This window comes from Neurospora tetrasperma (genome assembly GCF_000213175.1).
Source record: "Neurospora tetrasperma FGSC 2508 unplaced genomic scaffold NEUTE1scaffold_3, whole genome shotgun sequence".
Taxonomy (NCBI): domain Eukaryota; kingdom Fungi; phylum Ascomycota; class Sordariomycetes; order Sordariales; family Sordariaceae; genus Neurospora; species Neurospora tetrasperma.
This window is the reverse complement of record NW_009799101.1, coordinates 529,088-546,438: the sequence shown is the minus strand read 5'-3', so window position 1 is coordinate 546,438 and position 17,351 is coordinate 529,088. Positions and strand designations below refer to the sequence as shown.

The following is a 17,351-nucleotide window of genomic DNA, read 5'->3' as shown; positions in this document are numbered from 1 at the left end:
GTCTCTGAGGTGCCAACCTAGTATCACAGACTACTCACCGTTCACAATAAAGTACCCACCGGGCCACCAAGATAACCCGCCTGTGCACACCTCCTCCACCACAGCCTTTCTCTCCCCTGAGCCATCATCACCACCGACAAGATGGGACTCCGCAACGTCCAACGCGAACAAACCGACTACTTTGCCTTTCACCGCATGGGCCGAGCCTCGGCCTGGTCCCGCCAAAAACGCCGAGAGGCCATCCACAACCTCGAGTTCCCCCGTCGTCGACCTGCGCGCTGGCCAGGCTTTGGGCCCCCGCCTCCTCATCATCTTCATCCGGGGAGACATACGTTTCGGGAGCCGGAGCCGTATCGAAAGAGTCAGGAGGATGAAAAGAAGGAAGGGCCGTCGACGGGGGTGCAGAGACGGGCGCGCAGATTGGAACGACTACTGGCGCAGGAGGGGATGAGGTTCGAGAAGGTGTTGGGGTGGGGAGGGTTCGGGATGGCTTGTTTGTTTAGTATGTCTTCTGCTGGACCTGGACCTGGACCTGGAGGGGGCCAGGGGGGAGGGGAAAAGGTGGTGGTGAAGATTGAGTTGGAGGGAAGGGATACGATTGAGAAGGAGAGGAGGAATTATGAGGTGTGTTTGCTTCTCTCTTTTTTTTTTTTATACTCTGCTTTTTATTTCAAGATGGGTTGCCTGGGGGGAAGTAATAGTGTAGGCGGTTCAGTGAGTGGGAAAGTGGGTTGGAGCTGGATGAGAAAACGTGAAGAAGAAGAAGAAGAAGAAGAAGAAGAAGAAGAAGAAGAAGAGAGAGAATCAGGTCAGAGACTGTCAACCAAAAGAACTCTATGCTAATTCTCTTTTCCCTACAGTTGATGCGCGACGCCCATCACGTCCTCCACATGTACAACCTCGCCGCCGAAGAAGCCATCGAAGAGAGTGACCTCGCAGCCGGCGGCCTTTTTCTCGAGTTCATGGAGCGTGGCACCTTGGAGAAATGGATCGTCAAAATGGCTAAGGAACGAAAAACGTTCAGCGACAGGGCACTATGGACCATCTTCGATTGCCTTGTTCGCGGCTTGGTCGCTTTGGCTTACCCCGGAACGAAGTGGAGGGCGGAAGAGTCAGCTAATGATTTCAACGAGAGCCCGAGAGATACAATGGTTCACTTTGATATTGATCCTACTAATCGTGAGTGGATGGCCGATGACCATTGAAGATGGATGGAAGAGACTTACTGATTGCAATAGTCCTGGTGGGAGGCTTTGGCACATTTGGACAACGTAACCATGCAATTGCGCCGATACACAAGGTAGGTGAACCGTTCAGACAAGATAAGAGAGGTTACAACATCAACTGATAATGGCTCAAACAGATTGGCGACTTGGGCTTAGGAGAAATCTTCAATTTCCGCGCACGGCGAGAGACGGAAAGAGTATGGTATGCCCGCCAGTCTGGCAAGGCTTATCTCTACACACCTGAACAGTTTACCGAAGAATGGGATTGGCACATCGCCGCACCGGCCTCCGACGGGGCACCGACGGCGGGCAACTATCGAGAAAGCATGAACCTTTGGCAGATGGGTTGGGTATGTAATCTTGACTAGATGCTTGTCGCTCAAAAGCTAACTGGGGCCGTTCTCAGACCATGTATGCCTTGATCACCTTGTGTTGGCCCAATGAGAAAAAGGAACCGTTTGTATACGCCAGCAGGGTGTTCGACCGACCGGTGAAAGATGCTACCTACGGGGGTGATCTGTTGTACTCTGGGCGGTACGATGACACGGACCGAGATCTGAGAAGAGTGGTTGCGCAGTGCTTGTACCACTCTCCGTTATCGCGGCCCACGCTCAGGGAGCTCGAGGTGCACATAAGGGACAAGCTGAGGACCAGATTAAACAACTCGGAGGAGGAAGCGAGAGCATGGGCCAAGAGGTTCTACGGAGAGCCAAAAAGGCGGCGGCCGGCACCGCCTCCAGCTCCTGCCCGTGAGCGTTGGAATATGGGTGCTCATCCTCCGAACCGGTTCGGCGGGGCAGCGAGGGCTCGGTTCGGAAAGGTGTTTTCGAACGAGAGTATCTTGGACTTGGAGAGGATACGAAGACGGAGGGCAGATGAGGATCACCGGCCCGTGATTCGACGACAACCACAACCTCGCAGATTCTGGAGGGACTAACCGCGTGTCTGGAGGAAGCATTTCTGTTCAGTTCTGGTTAGCCGTAGTCATCAAAGTCAGGGCAACGATCGTTCAAGCGAGTGGAATGCATGGTAACTGAAAGCCAAGATGGGTTCCGAGTCCCTTGGCTCTGTCAGGCCCAGGGCTGTGATGTGAAACGCGGCAGTGCTGATTCGACGACGGGAATGATCAGCCCACGAGCACCAGACAAGCTAAGCGAGCTAAGGCGGCGGTCGATCATGCTACGGTACCGTGACGACGACAAGCCGAAGAAACCGCAAAGTGTCGCGGGAATGATGGCGATGGCGAAGGTGTATGGAAGGGCGATCTCGGAGGGTTGTCCGTTCCATGGACTTCGATACCTCTACACGTGTACTGCATGGTAAATATGGCTGTCAGGCCATCAAGGTGTCCCAGAATATACAGCCACTAGCAAAGCCTCGGCGATCCCTTCATTTGTTTCATTCAAGTTACTCGGTGACTTCAAGGCTGAGGCACCTCGCCCGCTGGGCGTGTATGAACGGGCACTTTGTGTCATGGGCCGTCAAGAATGGCATTAGTAAAGGTGACAGGCCGGCATGGCGCGTCACGAAGTGTTTGTCTGCAGTTCCCTTTCGAGTCGCGCGTTGCATTCGCTTCGGGGCCTCGGTATTGGATGTTTGTGAATCGACCAGCACGAGGGGGAAATCTCAAAGTGAAGAAGAAAACCCGAAAAAAAAAAAAAAAGACGAAGAAGCGACAACGAAGCGAAGAAGGTGCCCAGCGAGACTGTAGTGTATTTTCCACTTGGTACCCAATAGGTCAGCAGCTAGAGGGAAGCGTGGAACTGGTGCCCGGGCCTGCCCTGATTCACACTTGTGTGTACCCGCTATAATGACGTAGGGAATGGGGGCTGTGGAGGCGCTCCCTGTGCCTTCCTTAGTGTACAAAGTACCCCTGGGGCATTGTCAATGCTTGTGCTGCTTGGCGCTGGTCGGTCTGTTAGTGGACGGGAATTTCCTTCCTCGCATTTTTTCTGCATAGTTGGACACTCCTGGACAAGCAAAGTTAATTTGATGGGGACGGAATCAATGAAGGGGAATTCTGTGCCGTTTATTCCCGTATGTATAGAGTCATGTCCCTGGCAGACGGATGTCAAGGCAAAAACGACACAGGCTGAAAGTGCCAGGACAGCCGTTCATGCATCGCCGAGAGGGGCGAGGGGACCTGGCGTACCGTATAAACTCGGTCGATTGGCAACCGTCAATCTCCTCTTTGAGCGCCGGACAGGACATAGAGGTATACAGGACAAGCCCGATGCTGTACATCAAAACGCACGCAAGTTACTGTGGTGGGCAATGTCCTCGAGTATTCATTAACAGGACAGACACATCTTCTGGCATCTGCTGGCTTACGGGGCGCCAACATATGCCCTGCCCGGCGCTGAAAGAGGAGATGGGCGGTTGCCAATCGACCGAGTTTATACGGTAGAGGTAGGTAGGTACTGCTTTACGCCGTATGTATCTGGATGTGGAAATACCGAGATATCTCGGTCTCAAACTACATACATATTAGTGTAGGTTAATACCCACTTAGTGCTGTCCAAAAGCGTCAATCTATCTAGGTACACAACAACCTGACAGTTTCAGATCTGTCTTTGAAATCAAATATGTCTCTCACCCACAATGATCAACACACCTCAAAAGTTTTCAACGAGTGCCGTGCCGTATTGTAATGCGCCGCCGCTTAAGCTACCGCGGCTGCACAAGCACCAACGGGAGGGAAGAGGGAAGCAAATATGTACGTATAGGTATACCGATGTGCTGTAGATGGCGATGTAGTGTATTGTAGAGGAGGGGAGGATCAAAGCATGCTTGAAAGGTTCGTTGGATTTAAGTTTGGCCGTTGGTGTCTCGGTGCCATCCTCACTTTTTTTCCCCTTGTTCGATCCAATGCGTGCCTCTTCCGTTTCTGGACTGATTCACAAGTCGTGGTAGGTGTATATGGCATGTGGGTGAATGTGTGTGTACATGGACACTATTGCCAGTCTAAGGTACGCGGGCGGCCACATCGGCATCGGTTGGCTACCTACCTAAGTAGGTCGTCTGTCTATTAACAGTTTGGGCGCAATAACAGAATATCGATTCCATCATGATCCTCCGTCTTCATCTTGCCCGTCCGGGACCCTCGGGAGTCTCTGTCAGAAAGTGCTGAGCGATAACGGAACACGATCGATGAGTGTCATGCTAGGGAAAAAAAGGGCATTTCTGGCACCTCATCACAAAGTTCGGGCGGACCTGTGCCCTGGTATCCACCGAGTGCGACCCTATCGGTGCCAAGAATGCCCAGTTCCTCCACCTTTTCTGTTAGCGGCAGTGGGAAAAAGGGCAGCACAGGCAGGGATGGTAGGGATTCGGGCGTTGAGAATACATCATACTTGCATTGGTGGAGATCATGGCGTCCCCCATGGCTGTCTTTGCATCTCGTCCAAGACAACCTTGATCTCCGACCAGACCGTCTCCAGACTCTTGAGACCCAAACATGGGCCAATGGAGATCCAGAGCCAGCTGGGAACGATGATGAGTCCTGTCCTGGGCGCGAAAATCAGGGTGTTTCTTCCCTCGCCTTGCCTCCCGAGTTGCAAAAATAATGCTGGGTCTTGCTCTCCATTGACTTGGTGTTTTGCTTTTTCATAGCGTCGATTGGTAATATCATGCTACCACGGTCCCTCAATTCCCCATCCCCTTTCACCGTCCCGACAGCCTCTTGTTTCAAGTTCCTGGCTCCAACTCTTTTTTTTTTTTTCCTACGCCGCGTCGAGGTCCCCAGTCTTGTACACTACCAACGCCCTCCCTGCGCCCTGGTCCGTCATATCTATCTATCTTTGACCCAACGACACCACGAGTCTAACCTTGGCCAGCAAAGACCGAGGATATACATACATACATATCCTACTGCAGAGGGTTACCCAAGTACCGCCCGCGCGCAACATCCCGTCATCCTGGCACCCTCGTAGCGTGACCATCCGACCTCAACTCAACAACTCCCGGGCCTGAGACACTTTTGCCGGATTCACCAGTCAGACTGATTGATTTTGTTGCTTAACCTTTTCCACGTCTATCAACGAGCACACGACTCCCTCGACTATTACCACCCAATCTCGAGCCATTACCATAGTATCCTCATCACCGCCACCTCGGCTTACGGCGCGACACTGCCACACGCACAAAGACCAACAACGGCACACTGAGTGAACGCCCGGTCCTCCCTTCGGCCGTTCCGGCACCGCGGCTTCTTTCTTGGGTCAAGCGGTTTGCTATCATAACCAACACTTGCTGAGCCGCCCGACAAGGAACGGACTATTTTCTTTTTTCTTACGACAAAGACCCAGACCAACGCAACGACCAACCCTGGGCCTTGTCGTACTGATATTGCACATCTTGCAAAACACACCGGCAACAGCAACAACACAGAGCGAGCGTTGTGCAGGTCGGGATTGCAAATTATTGTACCACCCAAACAGCTCACCACTACCCGATAACACGGACGGTTGATTGCGCCCAGCAGCCATAGAAGCGCGGAGATAGCGGGCGTGCTCATGATCAGAGAGGTACAGGTACGTGTCATGATTTTTGTCTTTATATGAGACTTTACTATATCACATACACGCGCGCCCATGGCAACCTGCATCCCCCAGTGTTTTAGTTTTACCGCGGTGCCTCTTTTTTTTTTATTCTTTTCTTATTCGCATTTGGCCAGCATCGGCGTTATGCGCATTCCTCTCTTCTCAACACCTGAAAAATGTGAGAAAAATGGAGGAGGAGGACACCAGTTGCGGTTTGTTGCACTTTCCCTCCCCCACCGCACAGCCACTATGTCCCCAGCTGGGCTCTTTCCATCTCAACGTACCCCGAGTATGGGGCAGTTTGAGTCTAGATCCAGACAGAACCTCATGCACAATCCCATCCACATCCACATCCACATCCACGCATAGCAGGATGGAACTGAAGTGTAATGGGCGGGCGGGAGTTCAACGTCCAGTCGACTTCCCTTCCATCCATCATCTCACTGTCATCATCCCAACCTCAACTGCTCCCTTTCCCCTTTCACCAGCATGTTGATGACATGGACCATTACGGTACCTCATCCGATCTCGGCCACTCGCTGGCGGCATCTCTACCTATGCACAGGTGCAGCTGTTAAGACTAGTCTGACGGCCATCTGCCATTCTTTGTTGGTTTACACAAAGTTTCGCTCAGCCAGCCTTACCTTGTCACTCCTGACTGGAGTCAAGCTGAGATGAGCGTGCGTTGTGCATGGCGAACGCAGCGCCAGTGCGCTGAATGGCTCAAATTGACGTTTGAGAGTGCCGTGTGTGAGATGGTTCAAATCCCCCCAGGTCCATGTCATAGTTCCATCGTCACGGTCTCCCTGTGAATGGTTGTTGTGAGGTGTACACGGTCCAGTGTGTGTGCACCGTTGGGTCATGGTTTATCATGGTTCAGCGTGGGGATAATGTGAGGATGACTGAGCTGTGTATCCGTATCGTCACAAGGCGATATGCCTGCTTACTCGTCTTGGTGGAGAGCGGAGAGGGAGGAAATGGTCGCTCTTTCCGTCTTCATCAACCTGCTCGATACGGATCATGCCTGTCCAACCTGTCCAACATGGCACCACGTCCCCAACCTTGAAAGAGAGATCAGCTCCCCGTCCCCGTCCCCGTCCCAGGTCCCGCCCTCTTCCAGATCCCATCACTCCACATGGGTTTCATGGAGGACGCTGGTTCCAGGCTCCGAGTCCCGTCTCATTCGTCCCGTCACTCCCGCCTTCCCGTAATACACTACTACCAACGGTTGTTATTACGACTAGCAGGGGCACTTCCACTTCCACTTCCACTTCCACCACCGTGACCATCACGCACTTCACCACCAACCTCACCTCACTTCCCGGACCGGCAGGCATTGCTGGTTCTGGCACAACCGCATTGTATCCCGTTGCTGGCCAAACCCTCCTCCCCAAGTTCCACTCCCCCTCTCCCTCTTCCTCCTAAATACTCCCGTCAAGTCCACAAACTCCCCTCCCCCCCTGTCACGATTTTCTCCCGTCTCTTCGGCCCCTCTGCTGCCGGACTACTACACACTGCACAACGTTTTTCCACTCCACTCTTTGTTATCACCTTGGTCTTCTGCCGTTCTTTTCATCCTCCTCTCAGGTCACCCTCCTGCCACCTTTCTCTGCATCCGCTTCGTGGCGGACCCATCAAACTGTGTTGCTGCTGGTGGTAGCATAACAGTCACATCTCCGCTCCCGTCTACTCTCACCTTTCAGACCACGCCTAGCCAGGATCAGTCTCTAATCTAGCCCACAATGTATTCAACAGGCCCCCAGCAACGTATTCGACAGCGACGTCAGCCGTACTCGTCATCTTCTCGTGGATCCATCTACTACACCCCTACGACAGGTCGCAACGGGCGCAACCCTCCAGCATCTCCAACAACCCCTTCTTTTCCCAGCCCCTTGATAGGGCCTCGTCAACGCCGTCCACACTCAATTCACATTGTAGCATATCCTCCCGGTTTCATTCCGCACGAGCTACGACCTGATCCCCTTGCTGAAAAGGTCCGGAAGCGAAAGGAGCACAAGGACAGGAAAGCGAGGAAAAAGGCGGAGAAGAAGCACAACAAGCGTCGAAAAATCGAGGAGAAAGCTCGACGAAGAAGATCCGAGCAGCTTCCACCCGTTCGTTTACTACCCCCGGCCGGGGAAGCGGTCCACAAAGTCATAGACAAGGTCTTGTCAGTCTTCTCCATCAAGGCAAGGAAACCACCAAAATCAGCCACGCTGGCGTCCCAAGCCACCGATACCGCCCCCAGGACGAGGAGATCGAGGGCGTCGAGTTTGATCGGGCACCTTCGCAGATCCAAGTACGAGCCAACAGTACGCCCGGAGCCCACAGTCGACCAGTCCGCCATGACTGCCGTCGCTCCTACACCCGCATCTCCCATGGTGCTGCTACCCAACAACCGGAATAGCGTAATGTCTGCTTGCACTTGCAAGTCGGCAAGTTCATCAATCACCGAAGTCCAGAAGCCTGTTGCATCCGGAAGCGGTGTAACATGTTCGATAGTGTTGGCGGAGCCCAATGTCTTCTTGACTGGGTTCGACCACAATGACCGTGCCCGGGAAGAAAGTCACGGCGCATCCGCTTTACTCCGCGGAAAACTCCAGCTGAACGTGTCCAAGAACGTTAAGCTCAAGTCTGTGACATTAAAGCTCGTAGGTAAAGCGAGGACAGAATGGCCAGAAGGGATTCCACCCAACAAGACAGAAACATATGAGGAGCAGGTTCTGCGAACACAGTCTTTGGTCTTCTTCCAGGCAATCCATGGCGGACAGTGGGAGACGGAATATGGAAACCAGTGCACATACTCGCTCAAGGGAAGTGGGTGCAGCCACAACCCTCGGAGTTCTCTGTCCTCCAATTTCTCCAATGGCTCCTTCTCCCACCTCACCGGCAAAAGCCGGCACTCAACCAGCCTGACTGCCAAGGAGCTCAAGAGGCTCTCGCTCAATTCTGTCAACTCTCGGAGTTTTGGTAAAGGCGACTCTCCCTTTGCAAACCAGATCTATGCAAAGGGGTACAAGGTGTTCCAGCCTGGTACGTACGAGTACACGTTTGAGCTGCCCATTGACCATCACCAGTTGGAGACGACCAAACTGCAGTACGGATCTGTCAAGTGGGAGTTGGAAGCAATGGTAGAGCGTGCGGGTGCCTTCAAGCCCAATCTCCACGGCACCAAGGAGGTGTCCATCGTTCGGTTGCCGGATTCCATGTCGCTTGAAATGTCAGAACCCATCTCTATTAGCAGGCAATGGGAAGATCAGCTGCACTACGACATCATGATCTCTGGCAAGAGCTTTCCCCTTGGCGCCAAGATCCCCATTGCCTTCAAGCTCACCCCGCTGGCCAAGGTTCAAGTACACAAGCTTAAGGTGTTTGTGACGGAGAACATTGAGTATTGGACCAACGACAGGCACGTAACCCGCAAGGATGCTGGGAGAAAGATCTTGTTGCTCGAAAAATCTGCTGGGAAACCCCTTGACAAGCAGTATGAATCCAGCGACTTCCGCATTCTGAGCGGTGGTGAACTAAGCCCCGAGCAACGAGAAGAGGCCAGGCGGTCCGCGGCAGCGCGAAGGATGGTGCAAGCAGCCAGGACAAACGCGCCACTGCCACCGTTGCCGAACCAGACTGAGAACTTGCTGGGTGATCTGGATCTTGGCTTGGAGACCTTCTGGGGCAGTACCGAGCTTGAGATGAATGTACAAATCCCGACATGCGCCATGATGAGTCGGGATAAGAACCTACGGCTTCACCCAGACTGCAGTTGGAAGAATGTCAATGTGTTTCATTGGATCAAGGTATGTGCAATTTCCCCGGAAAGAAGCTCGTGGAATGTCCTTCACTAACAATCCACAACAGATTGTCATGAGGATATCTCGACTGGATCCTGAAGACCCCTTGGGCAAGCGTAGACGCCATTTCGAAATCAGCATCGACAGCCCGTTTACTGTACTGAACTGCCGTGCGACGCAGGCGAATACCGCACTTCCTCAATACGGTTCAGATGGATCCATGCCCTTCGAGCGTCAACAGACATCCTGTGGTTGTCCTGATGCCGATGTTGTGGACAGGAGTGCATCCAGCCCGCTTGGACAGTTGCAGCTCGTGGAGCAAGATGTCCTGAGTCCTAGTGGCAGTCGACTGGGTCTCAACAGGCTCAGCTCATCGGTCTTACCTTCAATCCCTCAAGCCGCTCACGTCCATGATTCACGGGAATCTGGTGGCTTGCCTGTTAACCGAGCCCGGGGCCACACGCTACCGAGTCCTCTTGAACGGCAACGGCCCATGCACCTTATCCGCTGCCCATCATACAACCCACCGGCATTTGATGCTGACGAGCCTCCGCCGCCGCTCCAAGCCGATTTGATGACGCCGCCGCCCCAATACGATGCCATCATTGGTACGCCTAGTGTTGACGGCCTGGCAGACTATTTTGCCAGGCTCGCAGACTATGAGGACACCGGGCGACCAGAGATGGGTGACCGAAGCGGCAGCCAGGAGAGTGTTGCCACAGTGAGAGGCATCCCTAGGCCGACCAGCGGAGACGAAGGCTTCTTTGACTCGAATGAAGTGATAACTGGCTCTGATTTGCCAGCCAACAAAGACTACGAGGATGACTCGTCAGGAAGCGCGGACGAAGAAGAGGGACCGGTAAGGCCGCATCGTCGTGGCCGAGTCAATGTTGCCAACCCAAGGACACCTGGTGGCAGGCTCATTCCGAGTAGGAGCTTGGAGATTGATCGCCCTGTGATGCGACTCGACATGGGCTCCCTGAATAGTAGGAGGAGATGACTTTGATTATGACTTTTAATGACTCGATGTATGTGTACGGGCACGGAAGTTGGTGTACAAGAAAACGTTTGATCATTTTGCATTGGCTGGGCTGGTTCACTGATAGACGATGTTTCCTCCTCCCATTAAAGCATTGTCTGTCTGGAAACACGCATAGAGACAAAGAAGGAGGAGGGGGAGTGGGAAAGCTAGAGTTCTTTTCGGCATGACACGGAAGGGGATGGTGGCAATGGCAATGATGGCATGATAACGCATTAAAGACCAGGGCATGAGGCGGCTACAGTGGTTTGATATATCCATTTACGAATGGCGTTTGGGGAGGGACTGGTGAAGTGTACAAGGGCAAAGGGAAATCAACTTGATAGCATCATTGACACGATGATGTTTTTCTTTGTCTGTTCTTCACGAATAGTTACTAGACTGTGTGGGCTTTGCAAAGTGGTGTACTGGGCTGGGCAGGACAGACGAGATATGTGGTTGACATTTGTATGGCGAGAGCTGACTGAGGAGGAGCAGAGCACAGGGAATCATGGTTGTAAGTCGTTGGTTGGTCGTAATCACCTAGTAAAAGAAAAGGAGAGTGTAGAAAGAGTAGTGTTTATGTACCCTAAATGATGATCATTTCGTCGCCAGTTCCAAGAGGCAGTGAGGCAGTGAATATCTACAAGACGTCAAGGTGAGATGGTGGAAAGGCGTGGAGGTTGGAAAGGGAGTTTTATATTGAAGATCTTGAAGATCACAAGCCAAATGGACGGAGAAGCGGATGCTTGGCGGGGCGCCCATACTTTACTCCACTGAGGCAAGCGATGATTGTTGATTTGCCAGCTGGATACCTTGGCTCTCTTGGCATCCAAATGACGGGCAGCCAGATGGGGCACCTGGTCATTGATCCCTGCTGTGCCCCGATTCTCCCTTTTCTGCCCGTGGGCTCGCCCATCTTGGGACAGCCAGCGCCCGCCCCCCAGCTTCAGCGTCCACACTGCACTCACTGGCCCTCAGTTCATCTTTCAGCTTTCCCGTTTCTTACAGTCGCAACGCAACCAAACAACACGAGGGACACGGCGGGGAAGCCTGTTTTGCGCATTTCTCGGGTGGCTGGTCGTCCAACTTCTCTCGTTTTCGTCGTCGTCGTCAAGTCGAATCAACCACCGAAACACATTCGTTGAAACATCTTCATCAACACCTTCGTTTTCGCCAATCAATAGGTATTCTATCGCGTATCCGAATTACACAGCGCGCTTGTCCGACTTTCGCTCAACGGCAACCTCTCGTCTCTTCCCGCCAATTCCAGACTCGGGACTATTAGACAGTAGCACAGACTCCACTAGGCGCCCGTCTCACTCGAACAAACCGAGACAAGAATACGAAAAGAGACACAATCTTCTCCCTAATCTTACGCACCTCGACTATTTCGTTTTTTTTTTTTTCCCGCGACGACAGTCCGAGTTGTCGAACCTGCCGAGGCCGTGAATTGATACCAAGTCGACAAATCCCCCCGTCCTCTCTCTCGGCCCCGCCCCGTTGCGTCGCTTTTTGCTTTTTTTTCTCCCGGACCCGACGACACCCACGAAACCCTCGCCGAACGACGCTTAGCTTGACCCGGCCCTCGACGGCCTTAGATATTGCCAACCATGGGCAAATTTGGAGATTTCAGTAGCATATGTCGCATGGCGCCTATCCCTCTATGTGCGTCAGTTGGCCCGATAACATCGATTGCCAGCGGCGTCGGCATTGAGCCGGACTGCTATGCGCGCAACATTGAGGTGGCCAACACCATCATCTTCCAGGGCGCGGCAAGCGTGATGCACATTGTTGCTCTAGTCATGACGGTGGTCATGTTGTTGCATGTGAGGGGGAAGTTTACTGCTGTTGGTACGTCTTTATTTTTCTCAACCTAGCTTGTGGAAGGAATGCTTGTTAACCAGATAATGTGTCCCACAGGCCGCAAAGAAATCACCACCTTCTTCTACCTTTACATGATCCTCACCTTCCTCTCCCTCTGTATCGATGCCGGCGTCATCCCCCCGCACTCGGGCTCTTATCCCTACTTCGTCGCCGTGCAAGCTGGTCTCGCCTCCGCCTTGGTCACCTGCCTAGTGATCAACGGCTTCGTCGGCTTCCAGCTCTATGAGGACGGCACCCCTCTCTCGTTGTGGATGCTCCGCCTCTGCTCCTTCGTCGCTTTCGTCATCTCCTTCCTCGTCGGTCTTGCCACATTCAAATCCTGGGCCGGCTTGGGTCCCACCAACACTGTCGGCATATTTGTCGTCCTCTACTTTCTCAACGCCCTCCAGCTCCTACTCTACGTAGTGATGCAGATTATCCTCGTTACCCGCACCCTTCAGGACCGTTGGCCCTTGGGTGACATCGCCTTCGGCCTCTTCTTCTTCATTGCCGGCCAAGTCATCCTCTACGCGTTCAGCTCGCCCATCTGCGAGGGCATCTCGCACTACCTGGACGGTCTCTTCTTCGCCACGACGTGCAACTTGCTGGCCGTGATGATGGTGTACAAGTACTGGGACTCGATCACCAAGGAGGACTTGGAGTTTTCGGTGGGCACGAGGATGAACAACTGGGAGGTCAAGGAGTTGCTGCCACAGGGTCCGGAGGAGGACAGGAGGGCGACGGTCTATGCGGATCCGATTTACGAGGGCCATTATGCTTCCGGACCCGGAACGGGAAGTGGTGCGAGCGCCAGCGGTTATGAGGGGGGACATCACAGACGGGAGAGTCATGGGTATACGCCTAGTCCCAACAGGCAGTCCTTGAGGTATTAGAACGCCTGAGACGGCCTGGGGACATGTTGAGGAAAAAAAAAGAAAAAAGTGTAGAGAAGGAGATGGATGTCATGGACAGAGAAAGGGATGGATTGTGGATGTGTCTTCAGACGGTTGATTGATACCATGTGCTCACGGCACTCTTGTCATGTTGCTTGCTTGTTTTGGTTGGGCGGGCGCAAAAATGCATAACGCAGCTATCTTTTATGATTTTCGGTACGGGGGTTTTTCTGGTGGGAGAGCAGCAAGCGAAGCATTCCCAACAGACAGCGTGTTGGTAATTCATCCTTCTTTTTTTCTTTCTTCTTTTTTTTCTCTCTTTTGGTCGGCGTTAATGGCATTTCATCACGGGAGAACGGACGGAGGATGTTGAAATGGGGGTACGTACGTTTGTCATGGGACATGTGGTTGTCCAACGACGACGACGACGACGAGAACACTTAACTACCTAACCTGATAGGATATTTCTCTTATAATAATACTCTTACAAGAAGACATTAATAGCATTATACCACTTTACATTTGTGTATTCCGCGCGTCTTTAGCTGCTTGATCAACTTTTCGAGTTTTGTTGTAGGTTAATGTCGAATGATAACCCGTGCCAAGTGTAATCATATACGAAGACCGAGATGCCTTGAGCAGATTTACTGACTACTACAGTAATCACGGTCAGCATTATACATATACAAGAAGTAGTAGTAATGGCGTTTGGGGGATTTGCAAAACTTTAGGTTGTGGGTTAGGGGGGGGGGGGGGCGGCTGGATGGTGATGAACGGAAGGTGCAAGCCAAGCTGACATTTAGCTGCAGCCACTGTAAGCCTCGAGGGCGATAAATCGAGAAGGCTAAGCTACCTATTAAAAAGATTACGTAGTACAAGCTGCTGAGGGCAATTAGGTTGTGCTCTAGACGGAGTTTCAGGGTCTTGGCATTGGCGTTCAAAGGGCGATAGGACGCATCTTGTATCGGCCTTTATCTGTTTACAGACTTGCTTCAGTTGCTTTATTATCTGTTTGCGCTGAATTTAATGGCTTCTTTTTACCAGAGTGAAGAAGTTGAGCGTTGGTTTTCCAGGTTGTATGTACCGTAGACTGGGGATCTGCAACTTCATGATCTAGTGTAGTGTAGTGTAGTGTACTACGATTAGCGATTTCCGTGTTCTAGGTAGTGTAGCTTTGAGGTCTGTCCACCACACAAGTTTTTTCGTTGGTAGGTGGGTAGGTGACGGCGGCGATGCTATCATCGACATGCTTTCACAAGTGGAATGTGAAATGCAAGGACAGTTCGTTCCTATTTCTTCCTTCCCACTGTAAGATGACTCCAACGATTGGATGTACCTAATGCTGATACTCATGAACCCGAGCCTCACAGGGGGTGGTGGCCTGTACTTACCTTACCTTATGTGATACACACTGTTTCTCTAGTAGCCTGGTGGCGTGAGAGGCCATGTCCCTTGGTAGCCCTAGGCAAGCTCGGCAAGGTAATGTACCATTCAGAAGTGTATAATTATACATGACCTTGTTATGTACTACAGGCCACCCGACCCTTTTCACGCTGGGTAGAGGTAGTAGGAAAGTATGTATGCCAGCAGCCCCTTTTTTGCTTGTTAGATTAGACAGCAGCTTGGTCTCAATGTTACAAGGTGCCAATGTTAATGAGGTGTGTATGTGTATCTTTGTGGGAGACAATGCACACAGTTCTCCGCTCTCATGCTAGAAGCAGATCTCAGCTTTCAACTGACGCTACGCAAATTCCTTTTTTTTTTCTCTGAAGATATAAAGCAAAGGAAAGGAAACCGCCGTCAGCCTGGACGTTGATCGTATCCTCACCTGGGACGGTCATGTCACATTGGGGCCTTTTTGTTGTGTGTTCAAATTGGCCGCCAGTCATATCATGGTTTCCTTTTTTTGTTCTCATTGTTTTGTCTGGGAGGGCGGACCCGGGGAGGTAATACTAGGTAATTTGCACATTTACGACTTTTTGCGACATTTGCGAACTATAATACGACGGGTCCCGGTCGCTCCTTATTTCCCCCCTCCCGATTTGCTTTCCTACTCGGCGCGACCATACGACTATGTGAAACTAACCTGCGGACACGGAGTTTCCAGCTTGCCGAGGCTTCGTTTTTTTTTGTCTTGTTTTTGGAAGGAGCGTTGTTGTTTATTGATCAGTTTGCGTTGGAAATAGTACCCGAGCACCATCTAAAGCACAACACACTATCGATCCGTTCCACCTCACGTTTTATTATCATGTCACTTTTGGCAGCAGCAGCAGCAGCAGCATTGTCGGTTGGAGGGATGGATACAATACAAGTGAAGTGAATGAAGGCTAGGGGATCAATACGTCACGGAAATCATTTTAGTTCATGCTCACTCGTTTGCGGTGGGACCCTGGTCCTTATTCGCCCGATGATATATCTACTATGTACATCCATCCAGTTGCTGGGTCCAGTCTCTCTTTCCTTTTGCCTGTCTGGTCGATATCGGTTCGGTTGTTTGGTCTTTGGCGGTTCCTTCTTTCGGTCATCAGCTCGTGCTGCATCTGATATTCTATTCTGCGCTTTTCGGGTCGGATGCGATGCCATCAATTGGGGTGGGCAGGCGAGCTGTTGAATAGTCGCCGCAGTCATGAAATGCATTTTAGTTCCCTCTTGGTCCGTCACTTCTCCCTGCGTAAAGGAAATCCGAGTTTTCCGCACACGGCACTTGACTCACTGCAGCGCCCACTACTCGTCATGGCTAGTCGGGACTATCTGTCCTTTCGTGGTGTCTTTTACCTGATGACAGTGCGAACGGATGAAGCAATGACGGATGATTAGTCGTATTGATATTGTGAGAATCCCTCCCTATTCAGTGCAACCTTGACCCATTTTAGGAAATCTGCTAGGTCCCCGACTAGTCTCTCCCTTAGCTTGGCCCCTCCCTCACCCCCCCTATACGCCCGGACGGGCTTGTGCAACCAAATCAAGGACGAAGTGCCGCCCAAATTAAAAATATCAAGCAATTCGGTAATTTTCCCCCAGGACAACCCTCGACTCCATTTGATTTTACAGCAGCTAGCTGAGGTGCCTACCTATAGACAGCCTGACAGACAGCACACACGGTAGTAGAGGTAGGTACCAACACCACAGTCTACATATGCGCCCGGTACTCCGGTCACTCGACTATAGGGAAACACTGGGATACCTGGAATTCCAAAACCACCATCTAATCCACTCTTTTTTGCCCATCCCATTCCCTTTAATCCACGCCCCACACGTCCGCGCCCAGGTCCAGCACATATGTAATAGGGCCTAATAAGCAATACTAATTATCGTATGTCCATGCGCGCACACGGCAGCTGCCTTGTCTCATCAGTCAGTCAGTCGGCAGTCCTATAGAGGGGAGGGGAGAGCTCTCGTAATGATAGGAAATCATTCCATGCGCAGCCTAACTGACCGTGTGGAAATGGAGAAAAAAATCATCAAGATCGGGTACCTTTGACTTGTACCGCGCGACCTACAATCCCCATTCACCCTTTTTACTAATACCCTTTTTTGCTGTTTTGTTTTTTTGGCCTTGCGTGTCATATATCAACTTTTTTTTTTTTCTCTTGGATTCCTTGGACCGCCCTTTGCGTTCTTCTCCAATATCCTACCTGTTCTTTCACCCTATCTCTTTCTCCAACTACCTAAGTAGGTATCACCGCAACATCCCTCATCCATCACTTACCATTTGGGTTTTACTCGCCTCGTACCCAATCTCCTATCACTTCGGCTTGTGCACAGGGCATACATAGTAGGTTTCTATCTATCTACTTACATTATCTATACTGCCGCCGCCGTCTGATCTCACCGTTTCCCCCCCTAGAGTAATAAAACCCCATCCGGGACGTAATTGCCCGCACCACTCGCACGCCCCTTCTTCCTCTTTCTTCCTTTTTTTTTTTTTTCTTTCTTGTTTCTCCGACTGTTTTTTTTTTTCTCCCTGTGTGCCATATCCGAAGTTGGATTTTGCCCCTGTGTATTCAACCGCAATT

At 51.7% G+C, this 17,351-nt stretch overlaps 4 protein-coding genes across 4 annotated transcripts; 3 read left to right on the top strand and 1 right to left on the bottom strand.

The window, feature by feature from the left end:
• Positions 1-141: 141 nt before the first annotated feature.
• NEUTE1DRAFT_145990 (uncharacterized protein) lies at positions 142-2,163 on the top strand (the record flags this gene model as incomplete). The annotated part of the gene is made up of 5 exons (XM_009852187.1): positions 142-624; positions 861-1,179; positions 1,239-1,300; positions 1,364-1,576; positions 1,633-2,163. 5 exons carry the CDS (start codon positions 142-144, stop codon positions 2,161-2,163), a joined length of 1,608 nt encoding a protein of 535 aa, XP_009850489.1.
• A 3,385-nt stretch (positions 2,164-5,548) lies between these two features.
• On the bottom strand, positions 5,549-7,570 carry NEUTE1DRAFT_94679 (uncharacterized protein; the record flags this gene model as incomplete). The annotated part of the gene is made up of 2 exons (XM_009852186.1): positions 5,549-5,755; positions 7,520-7,570. Coding segments are annotated over 2 exons (255 nt in total), but the record flags the coding sequence as incomplete, so codon positions are not given.
• On the top strand, positions 7,510-10,558 carry NEUTE1DRAFT_42514 (uncharacterized protein; the record flags this gene model as incomplete). Its single annotated transcript, XM_009852011.1, has 2 exons — positions 7,510-9,564; positions 9,626-10,558. The coding sequence occupies 2 exons, from the start codon at positions 7,510-7,512 to the stop codon at positions 10,556-10,558; spliced, it is 2,988 nt and encodes a 995-aa protein (XP_009850313.1).
• Positions 10,559-12,103: 1,545 nt separating this feature from the next.
• Positions 12,104-13,826, top strand: NEUTE1DRAFT_62163 (Chitin synthase export chaperone; the record flags this gene model as incomplete). The annotated part of the gene is made up of 2 exons (XM_009852185.1): positions 12,104-12,430; positions 12,500-13,826. The coding sequence occupies 2 exons, from the start codon at positions 12,190-12,192 to the stop codon at positions 13,333-13,335; spliced, it is 1,077 nt and encodes a 358-aa protein (XP_009850487.1).
• Between the last annotated feature and the right edge of the window lie 3,525 nt (positions 13,827-17,351).